This window comes from Thermobia domestica, chromosome 7, assembly GCF_964235325.1.
Source record: "Thermobia domestica chromosome 7, izTheDome1.hap1.1, whole genome shotgun sequence".
Classification (NCBI taxonomy): Eukaryota; Metazoa; Arthropoda; class Insecta; order Zygentoma; family Lepismatidae; genus Thermobia; species Thermobia domestica.
In genome coordinates, this window is record NC_137460.1 from 242,051,290 (window position 1) to 242,072,352 (window position 21,063).

Genomic DNA, 21,063 nt, shown 5'->3' on the forward strand with positions numbered 1-21,063 from the left:
CTTCAACCGTGTTTTCTTCCGCCTGCTCTTACTATCTTCAAATCGCAGATTCCATCGTCATTTCCGGTGATTCTTGATCCACAGATGAGATGATTATTGACAACTATAACATTAGTACGTAATAGGTTATTAGTCAAAAGCTATTATTATCTTTGTGCGATTTTCGTAGGAGAAAATCAATGTCCCTACTGTAAACGTCATGACCACTTTCTGCTGAAGCTGAAACTTCCATTCTCTCTCTTTAGAATTGAGAAATTAAATCAAATATTTCAGGGCCGCTGTGGCTCAGTGGTAGAGTGTTCACCTCTGGTGCGTGGGGTCCCTGGTTTGATCCAAGCCCATGCCAAGTGGATTTTGTGATGGACAAGTACCGTGTACGTGGATTTTCTCGGGATTCTTCCGTTTCCTCCCATTTCATTCCACCATTGCATTCATTTCTAATCATCACCGTCTACTTTAGCCTACGCGGCATAACCGTGGGATATAAAACTGAAACATTTCATTTCATCAAATATTTCAGTTTAACGTCCCACAATTATGCCCTTTAGGCTAAGGAGACGATTTCTTTGGAATTGTTCTGTCCTTAACTGTAGATTACCATTTGGTCCTTTTTTTTTTTTTTTTTTTTTTTTTTTTTTTTTTTTTTTTTTTTTTTTTATAATTGATCTTTTCTGATATAGTTTTACAGTATCGAACATAGGACAAGTTTTATATCTGTTTTTAGGTATCTATTCTGTGGAGAAACGGGATTATTCAAGTGATCAGTTCTCATAATGAGGGTGAGGGTCTTCGGTAAATAATTTTAATGCTGACCGAGAGAGCCTTTTAGCTTCTACGTGAGGTTAGTGATTATACGATAGCGAAGACTCATAGTTTGTGTCGGGTATGAGGCTGATATAATATTGAGTAAGGAAGTTCAAAATAGAGGATTTCACAGCGTTTTTCTTCTTCTTCTTTTTTTTCACGAATTGTTGGAGGAGATATTCCTGGTTGGAAAGTGCTGAGAGATGATCTTAAAATAGTTGTTAAGAGTAGAGTTCCCGAACGTCTCAGATGTGCCTCTTCGGTTCCCCCAAATGTTGTTAGAAATTTCAAATATCCTGATTTTTCTCCGAAACTTAACTTAATATCAATTGTGCGATATTTAAAAACAACCGCTTTTATTAATCTTTGATACTCTAATAAGAATAATCTACTTTCTGTCACTCACTTTTGGTGAGTGAGTACGTATCATTTAATTAATCTTGATATTTTAGAAAAAAGCAAGCGCATAGCTATAACTATATTGTAAATTTTCATAAGGTACATCAGTTTTTTTTAGTCTGAACCTCTGGGAGCACTAGTTTAGGAACAATGTGATGTAAAAGATTACAGCTTCCCTGAATGTCCAAGGAATTCCGCCACTAAAACCTCTGCACCTTCGGTCTAGCCACACGATCAGCGACCTTTAGTGTCGCCCACCTAAACGTTGCACAACTTTCTGCTAATCAATTTTTTTTTTCCTGCGTCCTGTTCCTATCTAATGAACTATTTAGCGAAAGTTCGTACAGTGTAGGTTTTTAAGTATGGTGCGTAATTTTTTTCCTGGTTATTAATTTTTCATTCCCACTTTCGGATTTCGTTGTTTCATGTATATACCGAGAGTTTCAGATAAACACTCACTGAAATAAAACTCAAAGTTAAGTGGTGGCTATTTCATAAACGGTACCCCACATGAAAATTTGTTTCCTACAAAAAGATGTTTGTTTTCCATGACCTTTTCAATGATGTATCAGATAATATGTCTTGCCTTTTAAAATTTTCGAATAACTACCAGAGCCAAATGATAGAGGGGCCTGTGTGTCAAGTAAAGTGTTCCATTCCATGCACCTTCTGACATTTCCTGGCTTTTTTTTTTTTTTTTTTAATCCTTTTATTTCCAGCCGTTTGTCATTTCAAAGCACTCAACATTTTATTTGAAACACTCGGCATATACATGTGAAAACGAAATCCTACAATGGGAATGAAAAATGAATTACCAGGAAAAATAATATCCAACATGCTTAAAACTTACACTATAAGAACTTTTGCTAAATAGTTCATCAGATACGAACAAGACGCCGCAGAGAAATTGTGCAGCGTCCAGGTGGGCGACGCTACCTTGAAATGCAAGGTCGCGTGATCGTGTGGCTAGATCGAAGGTACAGAGACTTTAGTGATATATATATATATATATATATATATATAGCAAGTATTTAAGGTAAAAATAATATATAGGTAAAAAAAATATGGTTTTTTGCTAGTTAACTCTAACTGTATAATTCAATATTGTGAACATATGCGTCTGTATTTCCTTGGCTTTGACTGAATTCAGTGTATTAGGAAATTGTTGGGAGGAAATAAAATTCTGGCATTTGAAATAGAACAAACTATTTATGCTATTTTAGACTGTTTCACACTTATTAACTTGCTCACGGCTACCTTTGACAATTAAATTATCAAGTATTTCTTTGTTTCAGATGCATCAGTTAGAAAGAGATCAATTTGGTAAAGCGAAAAAAGACCAGGATCTTACTAGTGATAGTGGATCTAAACCATCCCCTAAAAGGGATGTTAAAAGGTATGTGAGATTTTATTAAGCTCACCGACTAACACATAAAGTAGACATAACATGTAAAGAAATAAATAGTGAACCAGCTTCATCTTCTTACAGTATTAATTCATCAAATGTGTTTGTAGGCTTAACCCCAGATTTTCCTAAGGATATTAATTTTATTTTATTTTATTACTAATAATGTAATCAAATACTGAAGATTCTAATTTATTTATCTTAAGCTGTATGAATACTTGCAGTATTTCAAAAGCAGCTGCTTTCTTCTTTAAAAAAAAAAAAAAAAAAAAAAAGTGACTGGTGAGTCCTTCAAAATCCATCTTTCTGTATCTTTTCAGCACAAAACGACTATCTAGATAAAATGTGTACGCGTGTAAGTTACTATAACTTCAAACTTGATCTGTTGTATGTTTAGTATCGACATATTAGTGTCACTAGTCTTAACTTTGTATCTATACTTGGAAAACTATTTTCCCGTCTTGAATAACTGAAACAATTCACATGTTGAATGTCTAAATCAATGATACTAAAATATAATACGCAACAGCAAGAATTATAATTACTAGAGACCGGATGTTTAGGCACGAAAAACCTAGAAAATAGGCAGGCAAATAGGCACTAAAAATTTAAAAAATAGGCAGTAAAGTAGGCACTAAAATGTAGCTCGAAATAATGAAGGTAAATGCTCGATACCATTAAAAAAATAGATTCAAGTCATAAATAATGCTCAAAGAATAGAGACTTCTTTGTCAATATCTTCTTTTATTGTATATATAAAAGCGAAGCTTGTTATGTTTCCTTATATACTGGGTGAACCTGGAAGATGTGCACATACTTCGGGAGGTGATTCGTGACATCAAAATAATACAAAAAGTCCTCTTGCATGTTGTAGAATTCCGCGTCGTATACAAGTGACAGGGGGGCCAACTTGGAATCGAAAATCGAATCCTGACAATTGGAGCGAGATATAAAAGTATGCACATACTTTGGGAGGTGATTCGTGACATTCAAGAGGACTTTTTGTCTTCTTTTCATGTCACGAATCACCTCCCAACGTATGTGCACATCTATCTGTACCGTTCCAATTGTCAGGATTCGATTTTCGATTCCAAGTTGGCACCCCTGTCATTCGCACACGACGCGGAATTCCACATGCAACAGGACTTTTTGTCTTCTTTTCATGTCACGAATCACCTTCCAACGTATGTGCACATCTATCTGTTCCATTCCAATTGTCAAGATTCGATTTTCGATTCCAAATTGGCATCACTATCACTGGCACACGACACTGAATTCGACAAACTACAAGAGAACTTTTGATATCATTAATCACCTCGGAAATATGTGCACATCTTTGAAGTTCACCCTGTGTATATATTGTAACGTACCACGTGCTTGTGTTTACGAACACCTAATATACGTATATATGTACGTATTATTTATGTTATATAAATTATATATTTTCCCAATGAAGGCTTATTTTGAAGAAAATGAATAGAATATTCATTCATTCATTTTTTCATTCATTCATTGTTTACATTAGGCACTAAAGCAATTATTTAGGCAATAAAGGTCGAAATAGGCAAAATAGGCAAAATAAAATTGGCTTAAATCGAAACTATAACCCCATATATAAACTTTAAAACGTTATTTTTGATCATATCTTTAATATTAAAGAATAGGCATTTTGCCTAACATCCGGTCTCTAATAATTACATGCACCGAAAGCTAATTCGTGGATAGTTTTGGATTTACAGGCTTAAGCACATAATCGAAAAACGCATTCAAGAGGCTGCCAACAGTCTCATGGTCAGGAATTAAGTTGACTACTCTAATGGAAAGGTTTTAGGGTTTTGAGAACGAAATATTACAGTTATTACAGAAAAATTAATACTTTATTTCCATGGTGCATATAACAGAAATAAATTATATTATCATGGTACACAAGATAAAAGAGCGTAACTAAGTTTTTCGATGATGTGCTAAACAAAAATAAATAATTACGGTGATAGAGGCAGGACGAAAGTAAACGGTTAAAGTCGATTATAGTAGCAAATGCGTTACGTGAAATCTAAAGATAGAAAACTAAATGTAAGCAGAAAATTCCCAAAAATGTTAATTTGCATGGCATTGTAGTAATAGATTGCATTGCACATTCTAGCCGAGATCCTGTAATCTAGTTCCTTTTCAAGCGAGATAGCGTGGTGGGGAACGGCCTATAGTTGAGAGTTGATACTGTATGAGTCTGTATACCCATCAACTGCACTGAGTTCGAGTTCCGGCCATAGTTCATAGAGAGACGGCTTTAGGATTTTAATTTTGGGTAGGCCCGCTCCCTCGCTTATGGATACATATACACACTTGATTCATTAATGATAGTAGGAAATTACTTTTACAATAGTGGTTGATGCTATTTGTTAAATAATTATAAATAATTACCTAGCATTAATATATATATATATATATATATATATATATATATATATATATATATATATGTATGTATATAGTGGAAAATATACAGGGTGTTTCAAAACAGCACCGACAACGTTTGGGAGGTGATTCCTGGCACCAAGATAAGACGGAAAGTATAGACCAATCTGGGTGCACAAATGCTTCCTTTCCGAAACTATGAGACCTAAGGTAGTCGGGTCAAGACTTCACTTAGGAACTAATATCTGGGCTATCCAATAATACGTGTTTCAAAATCCTAAGGTATTCACGCAACATTTTTTATAGAGGTAATTTGGCTAGAGACATATAATTTGAAGTGCTCACCAACTACCTCTATAAAAACTGTTGCGTGAGTACCACAGGATTCTGAAACATGGATATTTTGATAGGACACATACTAGTTCCTGAATAAAGTCTTGATCCGACTACAGTGGGTCCCATAGTATTGGAGCTATAGACCTTTAAAGTTCATTTTTTCATGTTTTTGGCAGTCCATAACCCCGAAAAGAAGCATTTGTGCACCCAGGTTGGTCTAATACTTTTCGTCTTATCTTGGTGCCAGGAATCACCTCCCAAACGTTGTCGGTGTTGTTTTGAAACACCCTGTATTTACTCTTTATTGTATCATTAAGCGTTTATATGTTTTTCAAAATTTTTGGGTAGGCCAGTGTCATAGTCTACGTTGATAGTAGTCTTATCCTTCATAACTTTGGTGGTTGCACAAGGACTTGGAACAAAAATTCAATTCAAGATTATAAATTATGTAACTTAGACCTAAAAGTTGGCTAAATGTAAACAGCAAAAATATATGGTGATCATTATTATGTTATATATATATTTTTTAAATATAATGTTGTCTCATTGTTTTGTCCTAAGAAAGTTAAAGGACATACGACGCGTTTGTTCTTATTCTTCTGTGTCAGAAAAGAGTATGACGCAGGAATAAAACAATGTCGATCAGAATCGAGGCGAAGGAACAAGAGAGATAGGATAGCTTTCGAATAATAAATCTCAGAACAAGAGGAAGAAACAATCTCGCTTGCGCCACAATTTAATTTACATTATTTACGCGAATGAGTTCTCTCTCTTTTTTTTTCTTCTTTCTTTTTTAAAAGCATTTTGCTTCAATTTGTAAGAATTCAGGGAAATGACCACGAATAGCATTTTCTTTCAAAGTACTAGAATGGCTTCGTCGTGATCCCGAATATCTCTTTGAAACTCCGCAGCCAAAGTTATACGGCACTTATTTGTTATGTAGAGCCATTGAAGAAACTAGATGTTCTAAAGTCCACTTGTAACTATTGAGGCTAAAACCGAGGAATCTATTCAAGATGCCACTCCATGAGGACGAGAATCTTGTAATCAGTGAAGTTTCTTCTCTTTTCGCCACTTGCAAAAATCTTACATAAAATTGTTTCTTGAATTAGTTCGTTGAGCCTGCAATTTTATCCATGACAAAGATGTTTTGACTGGTTCCATGATGACTATTAAGGGCCATGGACATTTCGTGAACCCAAGATCGAAGATGAGGAAAAAGAACGAAAGTCAAGGTTTCACGTTCTTTTACTGTTCTGATGACGTCTATTTTCATAGGATTACTTTGATAGTAGTTTTGAAATACTCAGAAGTTGGAGACTAAAGCTTCTTAACAATCTTACCAGTTCGTATTTCTCCTGCAACTTTTGTATTTTGAAACAAATAACTGCCAGTTGGATCCAATGAAAAAAAAAAAAAAAAAGACTCGTTGTTAGAGAGAAAACGAGTGCTGTTGTTCCTAATCCGCGTGTCCTTACTTTTTATTTGAAAATCATGATTAAAAGACATACATACATCTTACAAATGAATACTGAAACTTTACTTTATTAATACCTGTCTTGTAACGATAATCAAAATGTGGATCTTTCCACAATACTGTAGTTCATTTCGAAAGTACTATTATACTAGTGTCATTAATCTAATATTCTGAGGAACAACACCAAAGAGAATTTATCATTTTATTTTCTCTCATGTTAAATATATATAGCAGGAAAAGTTCCCGGAAGAAGCGAGGCCGAAGTAAACATAATTATAATATTTTCTTTCCTTTACATCACGATGAGTAATAAGGACACACAAAATCCTAATAAGAAGGCACAAACTCCTCACAAGAACGCACAAACTCTTAACAAGGACACACAAATTCCTAACAAGGACACACAAACTCCTAACCAGGACACGTAAACTTCTAATAAAGACGGACGAACTCCTAACAAAGACACACAAACTCCTAACCAGGACACGTAAACTTCTAATAAAGACGGACGAACTCCTAACAAGGACACACAAACTCCTAACCAAGACACGTAAACTTCTAATAAAGACGGACGAACTCCTAACAAGGACTCACAAACTCCTAACCAGGACACGTAAACTTCTAATAAAGACGGACGAACTCCTAACAAGGACACACAAACTCCTAACCAGGACACGTAAACTTCTAATAAAGACGGACGAACTCCTAACAAGGACACACAAACTCCTAACCAGGACACGTAAACTTCTAATAAAGACGGACAAACTCCTAACAAGGACACACAAACTTCTAACCAGGACACGTAAACTTCTAATAAAGACGGACGAACTCCTAACAAGGACACACAAACTCCTAACAAGAACGCACAAACTCCTAATAAGGACGTACAAATTCTTAGTAATGACGCACAAACTCCTAACAATGACTCACAAACTCCTAACAAGGACACGTAAACTTCAAATAAAGACGGACGAACTCCTAACAAAAACACACAAACTCCTAACAAGGACGCACACACTATTTGTAAAGTATTGAATTGGTCACTTAATAATAGAAAGGTACAATAATCACAGAAAAAAAAATCATGAACCTTGGATTTCGGAGAAACAATAATCAACTATCGAACAGACGATTTTTTAAATACCAGAATCAAAAGCACTTGTAAATCAATGTATGTCAATTGGTATAAAGCTTGTCAGTAATTAAATATTGTTTACATTAATGTACTTTTATTTGGTCTTACATTGTTCAAAGAGAATATGTTTTCCAGGTGTGTGGAAACTCAGAAAAAAGTCGGATGTTTCTTAAAATTTTTTTTTACTGAAATCATGAAGTAAAATTTTATAGATTTTTAGTGATACAACTTTTTTTTCTTTTTTTCTCATGTATTTTCCAGTATAAACGAAAACGGGGAAAATTCGAAGAAGGATGAAGACACACTTGAAGAATCTACATCTGAATCATCTTTTGAAAGCGATAAAATATCTGATGAATGCTTTTGTTATTCTAAGGATTTTGTAACTCAGGAACAACAACAAAATACTGAAGGTGACAAATCCAGAAACAAATCAGCGTATTATCCTGTTTCCGATCATAAAGAACGTGAGGATAATCGAGTATTACAACAATCTCAGACAAACAGACGTAAAAATAGAATCAATACAGAAGAACTCAGTGCTTCTTCAGGGGTATCGCTAGTCAGTTCCAAAGATGCAGACGGCACAATACACCGGGAAAGTGGAAATTTTGAAGGATCTAAACCAGATCGATATTCAATTTATCCATGGAGCTTACAGCTTGGTGAAGAATCGAAAACCATGAACAAAAGCTACAGTTATCCGAAACGAGTTGAACTGCCGAGTAAAAATAAAGAAGTTCGTAGCGAAGAAGATATGGGCCGTCGACACTCAACCCTGTACAGAACGGATTTTGAGATTCGTAGAAGCCAAAATTACAACATAAATGAAGAAACAAGACGATGCAATTCAAAGGATGGAGGAAATTATGATACACGCTGTAGTAATGACAGTGAGATTGTTAAAGATATGTCCGAGAAGCCAGCGTCGCTACGCCCAAAAGAATCTTCAAATCGTACACAACAGAGTAAAGATGACGATCGGGCTTCAAGACAACCATACTTTATTCTTAAGAATTTTGAAAACTTCACAGGTCGTATATGTAGTGAGAGGGAAATTCTTCGTGATCGCAATAATTATGAAAACTTCAGGTATCAATGTAATGATTTAATGACAGTGCCTAAAACTGCAAGACGCGAGCATAATCTTAATGAATATGAAAAATATACGCAACAAAAGAACGTTTTAGTGCATGAACATCCAATTTATGACAAAAATGAAGGTTACAGCGAACGAAACAATGTTGATGATCGAGAAGCGGAGACTACAAACGAACAATTTCTTCGTTCGAGAGAGTACAAAGATTATAAGAATCAAAATGATTTGATGCAAAAATTAAAAGCTGCGAAGGAACTGTTTTGTTATCGCAATCAATATGAAAATTTCAGACGAGAAAGTAACGATTTGGTTCAAGAAGAAAAAGTTAAAAGAGTACCAAATTTTAATCGAAGTGAAGAATGTGAAGATTCAGATCATCATAATGATGATTTAATGGAGGAACATAAGAGAATAAATCAACCGTTCTGTTATCCTAATGAACAAGAGAATTTCAGAAGACAAAATACTGATTTTGTGGAAGAAGTAAAAACCGCACGATCACCATTCTATAATCCTAATGAACGTGGGGATTTTAGACGTCCTAATGATGATGTGGTGCACCAATATAAGAATGTGAAAGAGCCATGTTTATATTCGAATGAATATGGAGTTTGTAGACGAGGAATTAATGATTCGGTACAAGAAATTAAGACTGCAAGACAGTCTTTTTGTGATCTAGATGAATGCGAAACGAGTGAACGATCTGAAAATAATAGAACAATGAAAGAAGTTAATATCGGAAGATATTTGCAGTCTTCTCGTTCTAAAGAGTCTGACATTTACAAACGTCAGAATAATGATATTACTGAAGAAACGGGGAGCGTAAGGGAGTGTATTAGCTATCGTAAAAATTTCGATGGTAGTACGTGCCAAAGTAACAATAGCAGTGAGGAAGACAAAAGAAGGAAAAATTCGTTTTACAATCCAAGGAAAATGGAGAATTATGGCTACCAGACTGCCAGGGAAGCCAGATCCAGAAATGAATCGTTTTATCGTTCAAAAGAATTTGATAATTGGAGACATCCTTCTGGTAACATTTACAATCGTGAGGTTGGAGAGAAGACCAGCGATTGGTTTGATAGGGGCCCTAGGAAGGGTACAGGGGCTATAAGCAGAAGGAATAACTTTGGCCCAAGGAGGAATTACTCTAGGAAATCTATGACCACACGTGTAGATGAAATTCCGCGCTTGAGGAATTTAAAAAGGAGACAAGCACAGTATCTTCAACGTGATGACAACAGTAAGAATCATGTAAGTGACACTTTGTTAAATCACAAGTAGGTTAGAAATTACTAACAACTTGAAAAGTATAATTAATTTTATTAATTTTAATATTATATGTACAGGATGATTATAAATGATTCATCGAGTTTGAAATGGCTGTACTAATATAATATGTAAAACATAATAACGAATGATTTGTAAAAATTATACATAAACTGCTCAAGTTTAACACATATTGTTACAAATGTTGGATGTGGCTTCCATTCGTCACACAATACAATACATATCGATGCGGTAGTCTAGTTTCCCCTTACCCGCCCAAGCATATCCCTACTAACGGCTGTGTAGCTGTAATGCGATCCTGGAACTCACCTAAAGTTGATGGTACTGGAGGCCAGGGCCGGCTCTACCATATGTGCAACACGTGCATTTCCACGGGATGGCAATATCTGTCATAACTATATTATTTAAAATAAGCATTTCTTGTTGGAAACAGACTTCATGATTATGATAGTTCAATTCACTAAACTGAGCTATTTGAATACAACATTCATAAATTATGATTAGGTCGCATTAGCTTAAGATCACATAAAAAGTGCTAAAGCAAATGATCAAACAAATCCCAGCATAAATTGCTTAATTGTGGTCAAATACAAGAACTCAATTCTTGAACAGTAGCGAACACCTGTTGCAATTAATTAGTTATCAAGTTTTGATATGAAAACAAGTCTTGTCTGTCACAAATAAGTTCCTTATCATTGAAGGTGGAAACAAGTTTGTTTTCTTTTTCTTTTTTAAATGTGTTAACAGATATAGAAGGAAAGTCAAGAAATAAAGATAAAAAAGTTAGTTACACTGGAATAGCAAACTGATATATTGAAATTGAAGCTCGATATTGAATTCTATGAAAAGGATTACCATCTTTCCCCTGCAGATGTGTTTGCTTTATCTTTCACTAACATAATAGATTAAGAGAAAAAAAAAAAAAAAACAGACACAACTAGATTGTATTTGTAGTGCTTAGACCTTTCTGAGTGCAAGTGTGCTTTTCCTCTTCTTCGTTGCTCGTGATGGGGTAGCATGCTTAAAATTGTGGCTTTTACGATTTGTTCTTTCTGGAGAAAAGGGAATGGCATATGATACCATTGAACGGGACGGCAAATTACCTAGAGCCGGTCCTGAGTGGAGGCATATACATTTTGTCTTTCATATATCCCCAAAGGGAAAATATCACAAAAGGTTAGTTCGGGAAATCAAGAAGGCCATGGGAAAAGCACTAAATCATCTTCAACACAACACTTTACTGTTTATCAGAAACACTTAGACCTTGTGGTTTTACTTCTATGCAGCCAAGCCGTGTCCTTAAACTGTTGTTACCATCCCAGAATGCTTTGGTGATTTGGCGGTGCAGTTGCAAACTGTCAGTGGAATGCACGCTGTACGGTAACAAGGGAAAGGTACTTCTCGTATTCCAAAACACAGAATGCTTTCTGCTACATAAACATCATTTTGGAAATTAGACTTGTGGTGCCAACTGTCGGCACGTGCCAAGATTATGAATATGAGAAATTAAACTTCCAAAAATGGTTTTCGTTTCATTAGCATAAACATATTTTATTAATAGTATTCGAAATATTTCACTTTAAAACCTAATTAATGATTTATAATCACCCTGTGTACTAGTTTTAAATTCTGACCATACAAATTTTTCAATTTTTTTCCAAAAAGAAGAGTGAACCGGTTTATTTAATATATTTAGATTAAAACGTCCTTTTTTCAGTTTTTAGTTTTTTTTATAGATATTTTTAAGTCTTTTTATAGTTCCTTTTTAGGCAATTTTTAGGTCTTCAACTTCCGAGTCCGAGTGATCACTGATGGACGTCATACGTAACGGGTTAACATGGCTATAGATGCCGAAAGCCCAGAAATCTAATTCCTATTCCTAATCCCTAATCCATTTCCAGGGATGTTCTGAGGACGAAGGTGCCCAACGCAATACTAATCTGGCAAGTTGCACTTTTTTTGAAGTGTTTCCATTAACTGATAAAAATCTTTATTTCTCAGAACTTACAATATTTTTTTTTTTTTGTGTGTGTTTATAGAACGATGTGTGAGTGCAAAAAGTAATTTATTGGGATGATTAAAAAAATTATTTGCACAAGAGAAAGGACCATACTCGAAATTGAAAATTTAAGAAGCTTCATGTATCAGATTTTTCAAAATTTTTAAAAGATTCAAGCATCAAATTAAATGCTTAAAGCTTTATGTGTAGTATTTATGATGAATCCTTTCTTCCTTTGTGTATGATCCGTCCTATCTATTATTATCATTCCTTCTAATATTTCAAGTATTACTTCATTATTTGTTTCAGTTTAACATTTATTACTTTCAGCTATACTGCAGGATAAAGCCACGGGAGGTTAAGTTACAGATTTCATTTTAGACATCAATCTAAGGCGAAAACAATCTTTAAAGATTTGGTGTTTGATAAGATAAGACTTTCTTAGCAATAGACTTAAAAATTGTGTGTGAAGGATGGAAAAGGGATGGCACGGTTCATTGTTTATATAGACAACCGGGTTGAGAACTTGAAAAATATTAGATAAATTTTCAGTTTATTTCACTCATTTATTTATTGTAAATGTGATCCTAAAAGTAAGTCAAAAGAAAACACAATATAAGTACAATTTATAAAAACAAAAATAAGTCATTCCCAATCAACTTTTAATGTGTTAGGAATTAACCCATTGCGTTCCAGGTGTCATTTTCATATGTGCGTGCTGTAATGCGGGTTTCATTTACTGTTAAAGGACTGTCTAGACCGTTATATAGGGCATAGTTATTGTGCGCGCGTGAAGAGAGCATTCACATTACTGATAAAAACGATTATTTCCATTGTGGAAAATTTGGATTGAAAAAGGGAAATTTTGATGTTCTGAAGGGATTTTCTGCTGCTTCAGGTTGGCAACATTGACCGGAGATCAAATACAGTGTGTTTTTTTCTTTCTTTTTTCCCATCTCGAAATACGATATCGAAGTTGTCAATTGTTTATCGTCAAAACAAACACGTGTGTGTCGTAATTGAATGCTCCCTTAGGCATCCCATCTACTAAGACAACACATTTTTTGTGTTTTCTGTCAGTAAGGTGCTGTCACCTAAGGAGAAATAGTAGAACTAAGTCTTGCCTAGCATCTACTAACAAATTTCATCATCTCCAGGATTAATACGACTCTTAATAAGCGATATGTTTTCATGACATCCACATGAATGTCACTCGTACGCAAAGGGTTAAATGTACAAGGAATTAATAAATAATGTATCTTATTTTTGTTTTTATAAATTATTATAAACATGTCTCAATTTATCTTCTTAAATAATATTAATTTAAATATGTCTTAGGAAATCATTTTACACAGTACACTACAGTAATATTTTGTCTCTAATAGAAACACAGTACAAAAACTATGATCAATAAATATATTAGGGACTCCAATCAGAAGCAACAGGTGACAATATCAGATCTCTCTAAAGATTTGAGGATAACAAACCGTATCCTTGCAGAAATCAGGGATTTTCCAAATATAATAATAAATAAAGTAATAAACAAGAAATAACGGAAAAGAAAGTTTTCAAATCAATTTTCATTAAAAAAAATATACAAAATTAAACTATAGCCAAATAAATGTAAGCAAATTATTTGGAAGCCGTTGAAAATCTAACAGTTAATTTAAACGGATGTACTCACCGTACAACAATATTTACAGTGCATTCTAAAAATATTTCTTCAAAACCTTTGAAACAACCTCATCGTATCTTCGTGGTCAGTCGAAATATTGAAGATAGTACATTTATTTATAGAGTAAGAGAGTGTGACCTTTTATAATTTGAAAAACATTACTTGCTGTGTTGAGAAATAGTAAAAATAAATAATAGTAAATAAAGATAAAGATAATAGTAAAAATAAAAATATTCGGGACATGTATAAGGGAATCAGCGAATTTAAGAATGGCTATCAACCTCGTGCTTATATATTAAAGAAAGCTGACGACGGAACAGTTCTCACTGACATGGATGGCATCTTAAATAGATGGAAAGATTTCTTTGACGATTTGCTGAACACGCAGCCAAAAACTAATGTGCGTAGAGAAAAGGAAATACACACCGCAGAATCGTATATTCCAGAACCCAACCGAATAGAAGTAGAAACCGCTATAAAGAAATTAAAGAAACACAAATCTCCGGGTGTAGATGAAATTCCGGCTGAGTTAATTTTAGTTGAAGGCAAAAAATTGTGGAACAAGATACACAAACTCATTCTCCTTATCTGGAACAAGGAAGAATTGCCACAAGAGTGGAAAGAATCAATCATTGTTCCATTTCACAAGAAAGGCGACAAAGCTGACTGTAATAATTATCGAGGCTTTTCGCTTCTGTCAACATCCTATAAAATCCTTTCAAATATTTTATTAGCAAGATTGACTTCATACACAGATGAAATTATTGGAGATTATCAGTGCGGATTTAGACGAAATCGATCAACTATCGACCAAATATTTACCATTCGCCAAATACTCGAAAAAAGTGGGAATACAATACCCCAGTACATCAACTATTTATTGATTTTAGAAAGGCGTACGACTCGGTTAGGAGAGAAACATTATACAACGTCCTTACAGAACTTGGAATACCGAGAAAGCTAATTAGATTAATTAAGATATGTTTAAATGAATCCCAAAGTAAAGTCCGAGTAGGAAAATTTTTGTCCACGACCTTTCACGTCGAAAATGGCCTGAAACAAGGAGATGCGTTGTCGCCACTATTATTTAATTTTGTGCTGGAATACGCTATAAGGAAAATCAAAGATAGCAACCAGGGCCTAGAGTTGAACGGTATTCACCAGGTTATGGCATATGCTGATGATATAAATTTAATAGGAGATGATAGGAGAACAATAGAAAGAAATGCAGAGATCTTATTAAACGCTTGCAGGGACATGGGGTTAGAAGTAAATTCAGAGAAAACTAAATACATGGAAGTGAGTCGGGACCGCAATACAGCAAATTATGGATGCGTTAAAATATTAAATAATACTTTTGATAAAGTGGATACTTTCAAATATTTAGGATCAATATTAACACATGAAAATCATATTCACGAAGAAATTAAATGTCGACTAAAAGCAGGGAATTCGTGTTACTATTCGGTTCAAAATCTCTTGTCGTCGCGAATTCTGTCGAGGAATTTGAAGTTTAAAATATACAAAACAATAATCATGTCTGTTGTTTTGTATGGCTGCGAAACATGGTCACTTACTCTGAGGAAGGAATATAGATTGAAAGTATTTGAGAACAAGATCCTGAGACGAATATACGGACCCAAGAGGAACGGGAATGGGGAATGGTGGAAACTTCATAACAAGGAACTACATAATTTATACGGTTTACCCAACATTGTTAGGGTCGTCAAGTCTAGGAGGCTTAGGTGAGCAGGTCATGTAGCTGGAATGGAAGAAAGTAGAAATGCTTTCAAAGTCTTAACTAGAAGACCAATCGGAAAATGACCATTAGGAAGACCTAGACGCAGATGGGAGGACAATGTTAAGATGAATCTCGCAGAGATAAGAATACAAAGTAGAAACTGGATCCAATTGGCTAAGAATAGAAGTCAGTGGAGAGCTTTTGTGAACGCGGCATTAAACCTCCGGGTCGCATAGCCCATAGAGGTTTTTTTTTGTTTTTGTTTTTTTTTAGCTGTGTTCAGAAAATGTGTTGGTAAAAGATGATTTTTCATATTCATTCAATACGTTTGATTCAAACAAAATTTTGTAGTAGAATAACAAAATAAAAATTTTAATATACAAAGAAACGTATTCCAATATTGTTTTCTTAGTGAAAAAAATGTTCAGTCTTATTGTTATCATACTAAATAATTTGTTTGTAATAAAGTAACTTGTAATTAGTAGATCTTCCTTCATTCTTGCAGTTGGAACGATGTAGGCATCTTCGAGGAATCTCCATAATGGTAGTTTCCTTATATGTTCTTAGTATCATGTATCTTCATGTTTAGTAGAACATAAAAAGTTGTATACCTGATTCTGATTAAATTGTATTATTGTAAAAACTAAAATAAATATGAAAAAGTTAAAAAAAAAAAAAAATCCATGCACATGACTCACGTTACTATTTTTGTTTTTGATATTCTAGTTATGAGGATACATTTTGTTGCTATGCATACTATGGTAATAGACAATAATAAACATTCAGAACAATGTCATACTTACTTAAATTATTAAAATTTATAGGTTCAAGTTACTACGGTATCGAAATTCAGCTGTAACTACGACTGACAAGGTTATTTCTTTGGCTGTTTGGATCTATTCTTTTTTAAATTTCATTTTATTTTTATTTATTTATTTATTTATTTTACATCCATAACCAAGATCCAGGTAGCCAAAACTTGGAGGAAAGGTAAGTTTGGAATTAATGCTCTAGTTAGTACTGAAATTAATAATATTCCTGTGTGGTAAGTTCCACTCTACAGACTGGAAATAGTTTAAATACCTCTTCACCTAAATAGTTATGGTCTGTTGAGATGTTGATGATTTGCGGAATCAAATTACGGAGAACTGTTCTTTATGAGAAAAGAACAGTGATAAAAACGTAAGATTCTTTTACCAAAAAAAAAGTCACGTTTACATATATACAGTAGCGTATTTAAGAGGCGGCTTCCGGCCTTAAGCCACCCCCCCTCCCCCGAAATTTTATTTACTGTATTAAAATAAATGAAGTATCTTGCAGAATTTTTACATTTTTAGAACTAAAGTTAGCAAAGCCCCCGAAACAAAATCGTAAATACGCCACTATATATATATATATATATATATGGAGATTAACAAATTTAATCTTGAGGTAAATATGCTGACGTGAATGATAACTGACATATTTCGAAATAGTTATTACAGCTTCAGTATCACATGCTCGCTCGCTCATCATCCTCTCGATTTAAAGTTCATTTCATATTAAAAAGTAAGATATCTGAACAATATCTGAGGTTTATTTATTATTCTGTTCCTTTTCTTTCTATAGGATGCCTTCTACGGGCTGGAGAATCGCAGAGATCGAAGTCCTACTTATAACAAGGAGGCAGATCACTTCGAGAGAAACAGGTACAGATTCTTTTTGTAAGACTGTCTTAGTTGAATACAAATCAGTTACAAATTCTAGTTTAGTAGGTTCATGCAAGTGGGACTTGTAAGATTGTAATATTAGTACGTCGATACCTATGTTAACATCCTAACGAGTAACGCTGTCTTACGTCCGTACCTATGTTAACATCTTAACAAGTAACGGTAACTTACGTCCGTCTGTTACTCCACAAGATAACTTGAACGAAAGCAAATTTTTGAATTCTGTTTTTGCAATAGATAGACGCTGGCATGGTTTTGTGATCTAAGATTTTCAAATGCCAATCACAAGACCTGCCTGTCTTTGGTTCGAATCTTCCTCAAGCATTGTCCTTTCAACATTCATTTCTCATCGTTTTCTTTAGCCTATAAGGTAGGATTCAGTGAATAGAATTCAACCTAATTTATTTTAAACCCAAGTTAATTTATTTTCAATGATAGTTCTTCCTAGATTTGTATGCAAACTGGGTAGAGGCGTGTTGTGAGCTTTCGACTGCAAAACGTGATTTAAATCTGTCATTTCTCGTACTCGTGTCATAGGTGATCACAAACAAAAAATGTTAGGTCTCTATACCTTATGCATAGTATAAACGAATACACTGTAGAATAACTAGAACTGCACAAATATTATATTTCTGCTGAAAGGTACAAGTTACTGAGAATGAATATAAAACCACCTGAGCAGTAATAAAATCAAAATTTGTTTTACAATCTCTGTCCAGAAAGTTCGGTGAATGTGTCTTTCGAATGGGTTATTGTCTTACATGAAAAAGCAGTTATTGTCCTTCGAAGTAATCCCTATTGATGGTAGTGCACTTCTGGCAACGGTTGTACAGGTCCTGGAAATTACTGGTGTACTAATCTTTAGTGATGGCCTTCAGCTAGATCGTAACATTACGTTGGATGCCCGAAACCCTCTGGCCCTTCAGGTGTAATTTCAATTTGTGGGACAAGAAAAAGTCAGGGGGAAACAAGTCTGAGGAATACGGTGAGTGATTGAGTGGCACAACTCTCCTGTTGGCCAGGAACTGCTGCATCAGAAAGGCAATATGTGGCCGGGCATTGTCGGGAGCAGGTCCAGTCGCTTTGTTTGGCGTACTGGAGACGTATCCACTTGATCCATTGAAGCAGACGTTTCAGTATTTCCACGTACGTAGCGGGATTTAGCGTGGTGCTCTCAGGGATGAATTCTTTATGAAAGAAACCCTCAGAGTTGAACACCAAGAGCATGATCTTGATCCGGGATTATCTCACTTCGTATCTTGTTGTTTTACGGCGACCCTGGACCCGGCCACTCTATACTTCGACGTTTGCCTCCGGGGTTGTACCTTAGGCACCAGGTCTAGTCGCCCGTGACGATGGTTTTTAGGAAATTTGTGTCTCGATCCCCCATGTCGATGAGGTCTCCACAGGCGTCAAGCCAAAGTTACATTTATTCCGGCGTCAAAGTGTGGAGCACGAGTCGGGAGCAAAGCTTGCATTTATCCAAATCTTGAGTCACTATAAGGTGGGCCGTCTCACGACCAATTTTCACTTCCTCCGTTATCATTCGCACTGTCACACAACGATCCTGGGCCACGACGATTCCTTCACTTACTGTACGTTGTCCGGGGTGCATGTAGTTGCAGGCCAGCCACTTCGGAGGGCGTTTTTCATGTTGTCTCACCCTTCTCGGAAAGGTTTAAACCACTCATAAACACACTTGGAAGTGACAAGCATGCTCTTCGTAAACTATTAGCACCATTTCATGTGTCTCTTTCGCTAATTTTCCAAGTTTGGAACAGAACAGCAAATTTATTCACTGCTTCATTTTGGGTTTCGACCGCGCGCAACACATCTTCACTCTACAATGTGCTGTTTACACACGATAAGCATACTCTCAGCGCCGCCGCTCGGGGTGCGGGATGCGGCGGTTACGCACTCATAAGACTGTGGGTAGTATGACATCATTCACCAAACTTTCTGGATAAAGGTTGTAGAAACAATTAACTTACATAACTTCATATGAAAGTACGTAGCTGATATGGTTTTAAACAGGTCGTGTATAGGGTAGGATCCTGTGCTCGTTACCATGCGTAGTGTACAAGCTATACAGTGAGTGTGTATGTTTGATCATGGTTTCTGAAGGTTTTTTCTACTAGTGTACGAATATTTTCTAATTTTACTTTTCATTTTATATCCGTTGCTTCTTTTCAATATCTATTTTTAATGCCCGTTCTTTAATTTTTGTAAGGCAGTACGAATAATGAATAGTGTTGTCCTCATGCCTCTGTTGTAAAGCGAACAAATAAACTTATTGAATCCCCATTACCCGTCATTATTATCAATCAATCTTTCTTTTCTTTTTAATACTACTTTTGTTTAGTGAAAGTAAAAGGCATTAGAAATAAAACAATAGAAATACAGGACTACATATTATGATATTAACAACATTATCTTTCAGAGGAAACAAACAAGATAGATGTTGGAAACAGGTTGCTGTGCAGACTTCAGACGATAGCTCCCAGCATATTTCGAAGGTATTTTATCCCAAGAGGAAGCAAACTGATTCCTATAAAGAAAGCAGCGGCGGTCATTCATACAGGGACATTCCTCCCCAGAATAGTGCACGTAGAGCTGAAGTACGTATACTGTTAACTTACTCTTCTTTCATTCATACTTATTTTAACCCTGATATGTACAAATTAATATTTGCCTTAATTCACTCAAGAGCTGATTCTGAAGCTTTTGGTTATTATTATCATTATTTAGTTTTAGTTTTAGTATCTCAACGGCAAACAATAAACTGGAATCTACGTTTTATACAAAGGTAATAAACAGTGTGTCTACTAAATTTTAAGACTGGCATTATCAGAAAATAATGCACAAGAGTAATTACCTTGATTGGTTGTAATCTTCAATATATAACCCTCTTTGTTATATACGGGCAATTGTACAGCTGTATAGTTTTTGGATTCCCTTCTGGAAGTCATCTTCTCCGACAGTGTTGAGTTCATTCGTTACAAATGTTTTCCTTTCAAGGTCATTTTGACCTTTGGAAACAAGAAATAGTCTGCTGGGGCCAGGTCAGGTGACTAGGGCGAATGGTTGAAACATGTCACCTTTTCTTTTGGGGGGGGGGGGGACAAAAATGCCTCACATTCAATGGCTCTCTGTCAGACTGTGGAGCACAAATCTGGAACAAATCTTTATCTTCTGTAGATCTCGTTCCACGATCTTCCGAACAGTATCCTTACCAATGTTCAAGTCCTCCGAATCATTCTGAGGGACTGACGATGACTTTCAGTCAGATTTTCCCCACATGTTTTAAACATTTTCGTCAATTCGAACAGTTACCGGACGCCCAGGTCTAATGTCCGTGACCGCCTCCTAATCCTCACGAAAACTACAATGCCACACAAAAATGATCGTTCGAGAAAGAGCATCATTGTTGTAAGCTGTTTGAATCATGTCCACAGTCTCCGTGGCTGCTTCACCAAGTTTTACACAAAACTTCATGGCTACTCTCTGCTCCACTTTACCATCCATGAAAAAAAAAAAAAAAACAGTTCACTGAAATCACTGTAACTCAAAAACATCGGAACA

General features: G+C 35.2%; 1 protein-coding gene across 1 annotated transcript in view; it reads left to right on the forward strand.

Moving 5' to 3' along the window:
* LOC145690790 (uncharacterized) overlaps nt 1-21,063 on the forward strand; it is an 83,120-nt gene that overhangs the window by 52,648 nt on the left and 9,409 nt on the right. Inside the window, exons 4-7 of the mRNA XM_081766066.1 lie at nt 2,499-2,599; nt 8,233-10,321; nt 17,381-17,460; nt 19,922-20,099. Coding sequence (XP_081622192.1) covers nt 2,499-2,599; nt 8,233-10,321; nt 17,381-17,460; nt 19,922-20,099 — 2,448 coding nt within the window. The remainder of the gene's footprint in view (nt 1-2,498; nt 2,600-8,232; nt 10,322-17,380; nt 17,461-19,921; nt 20,100-21,063) is intronic.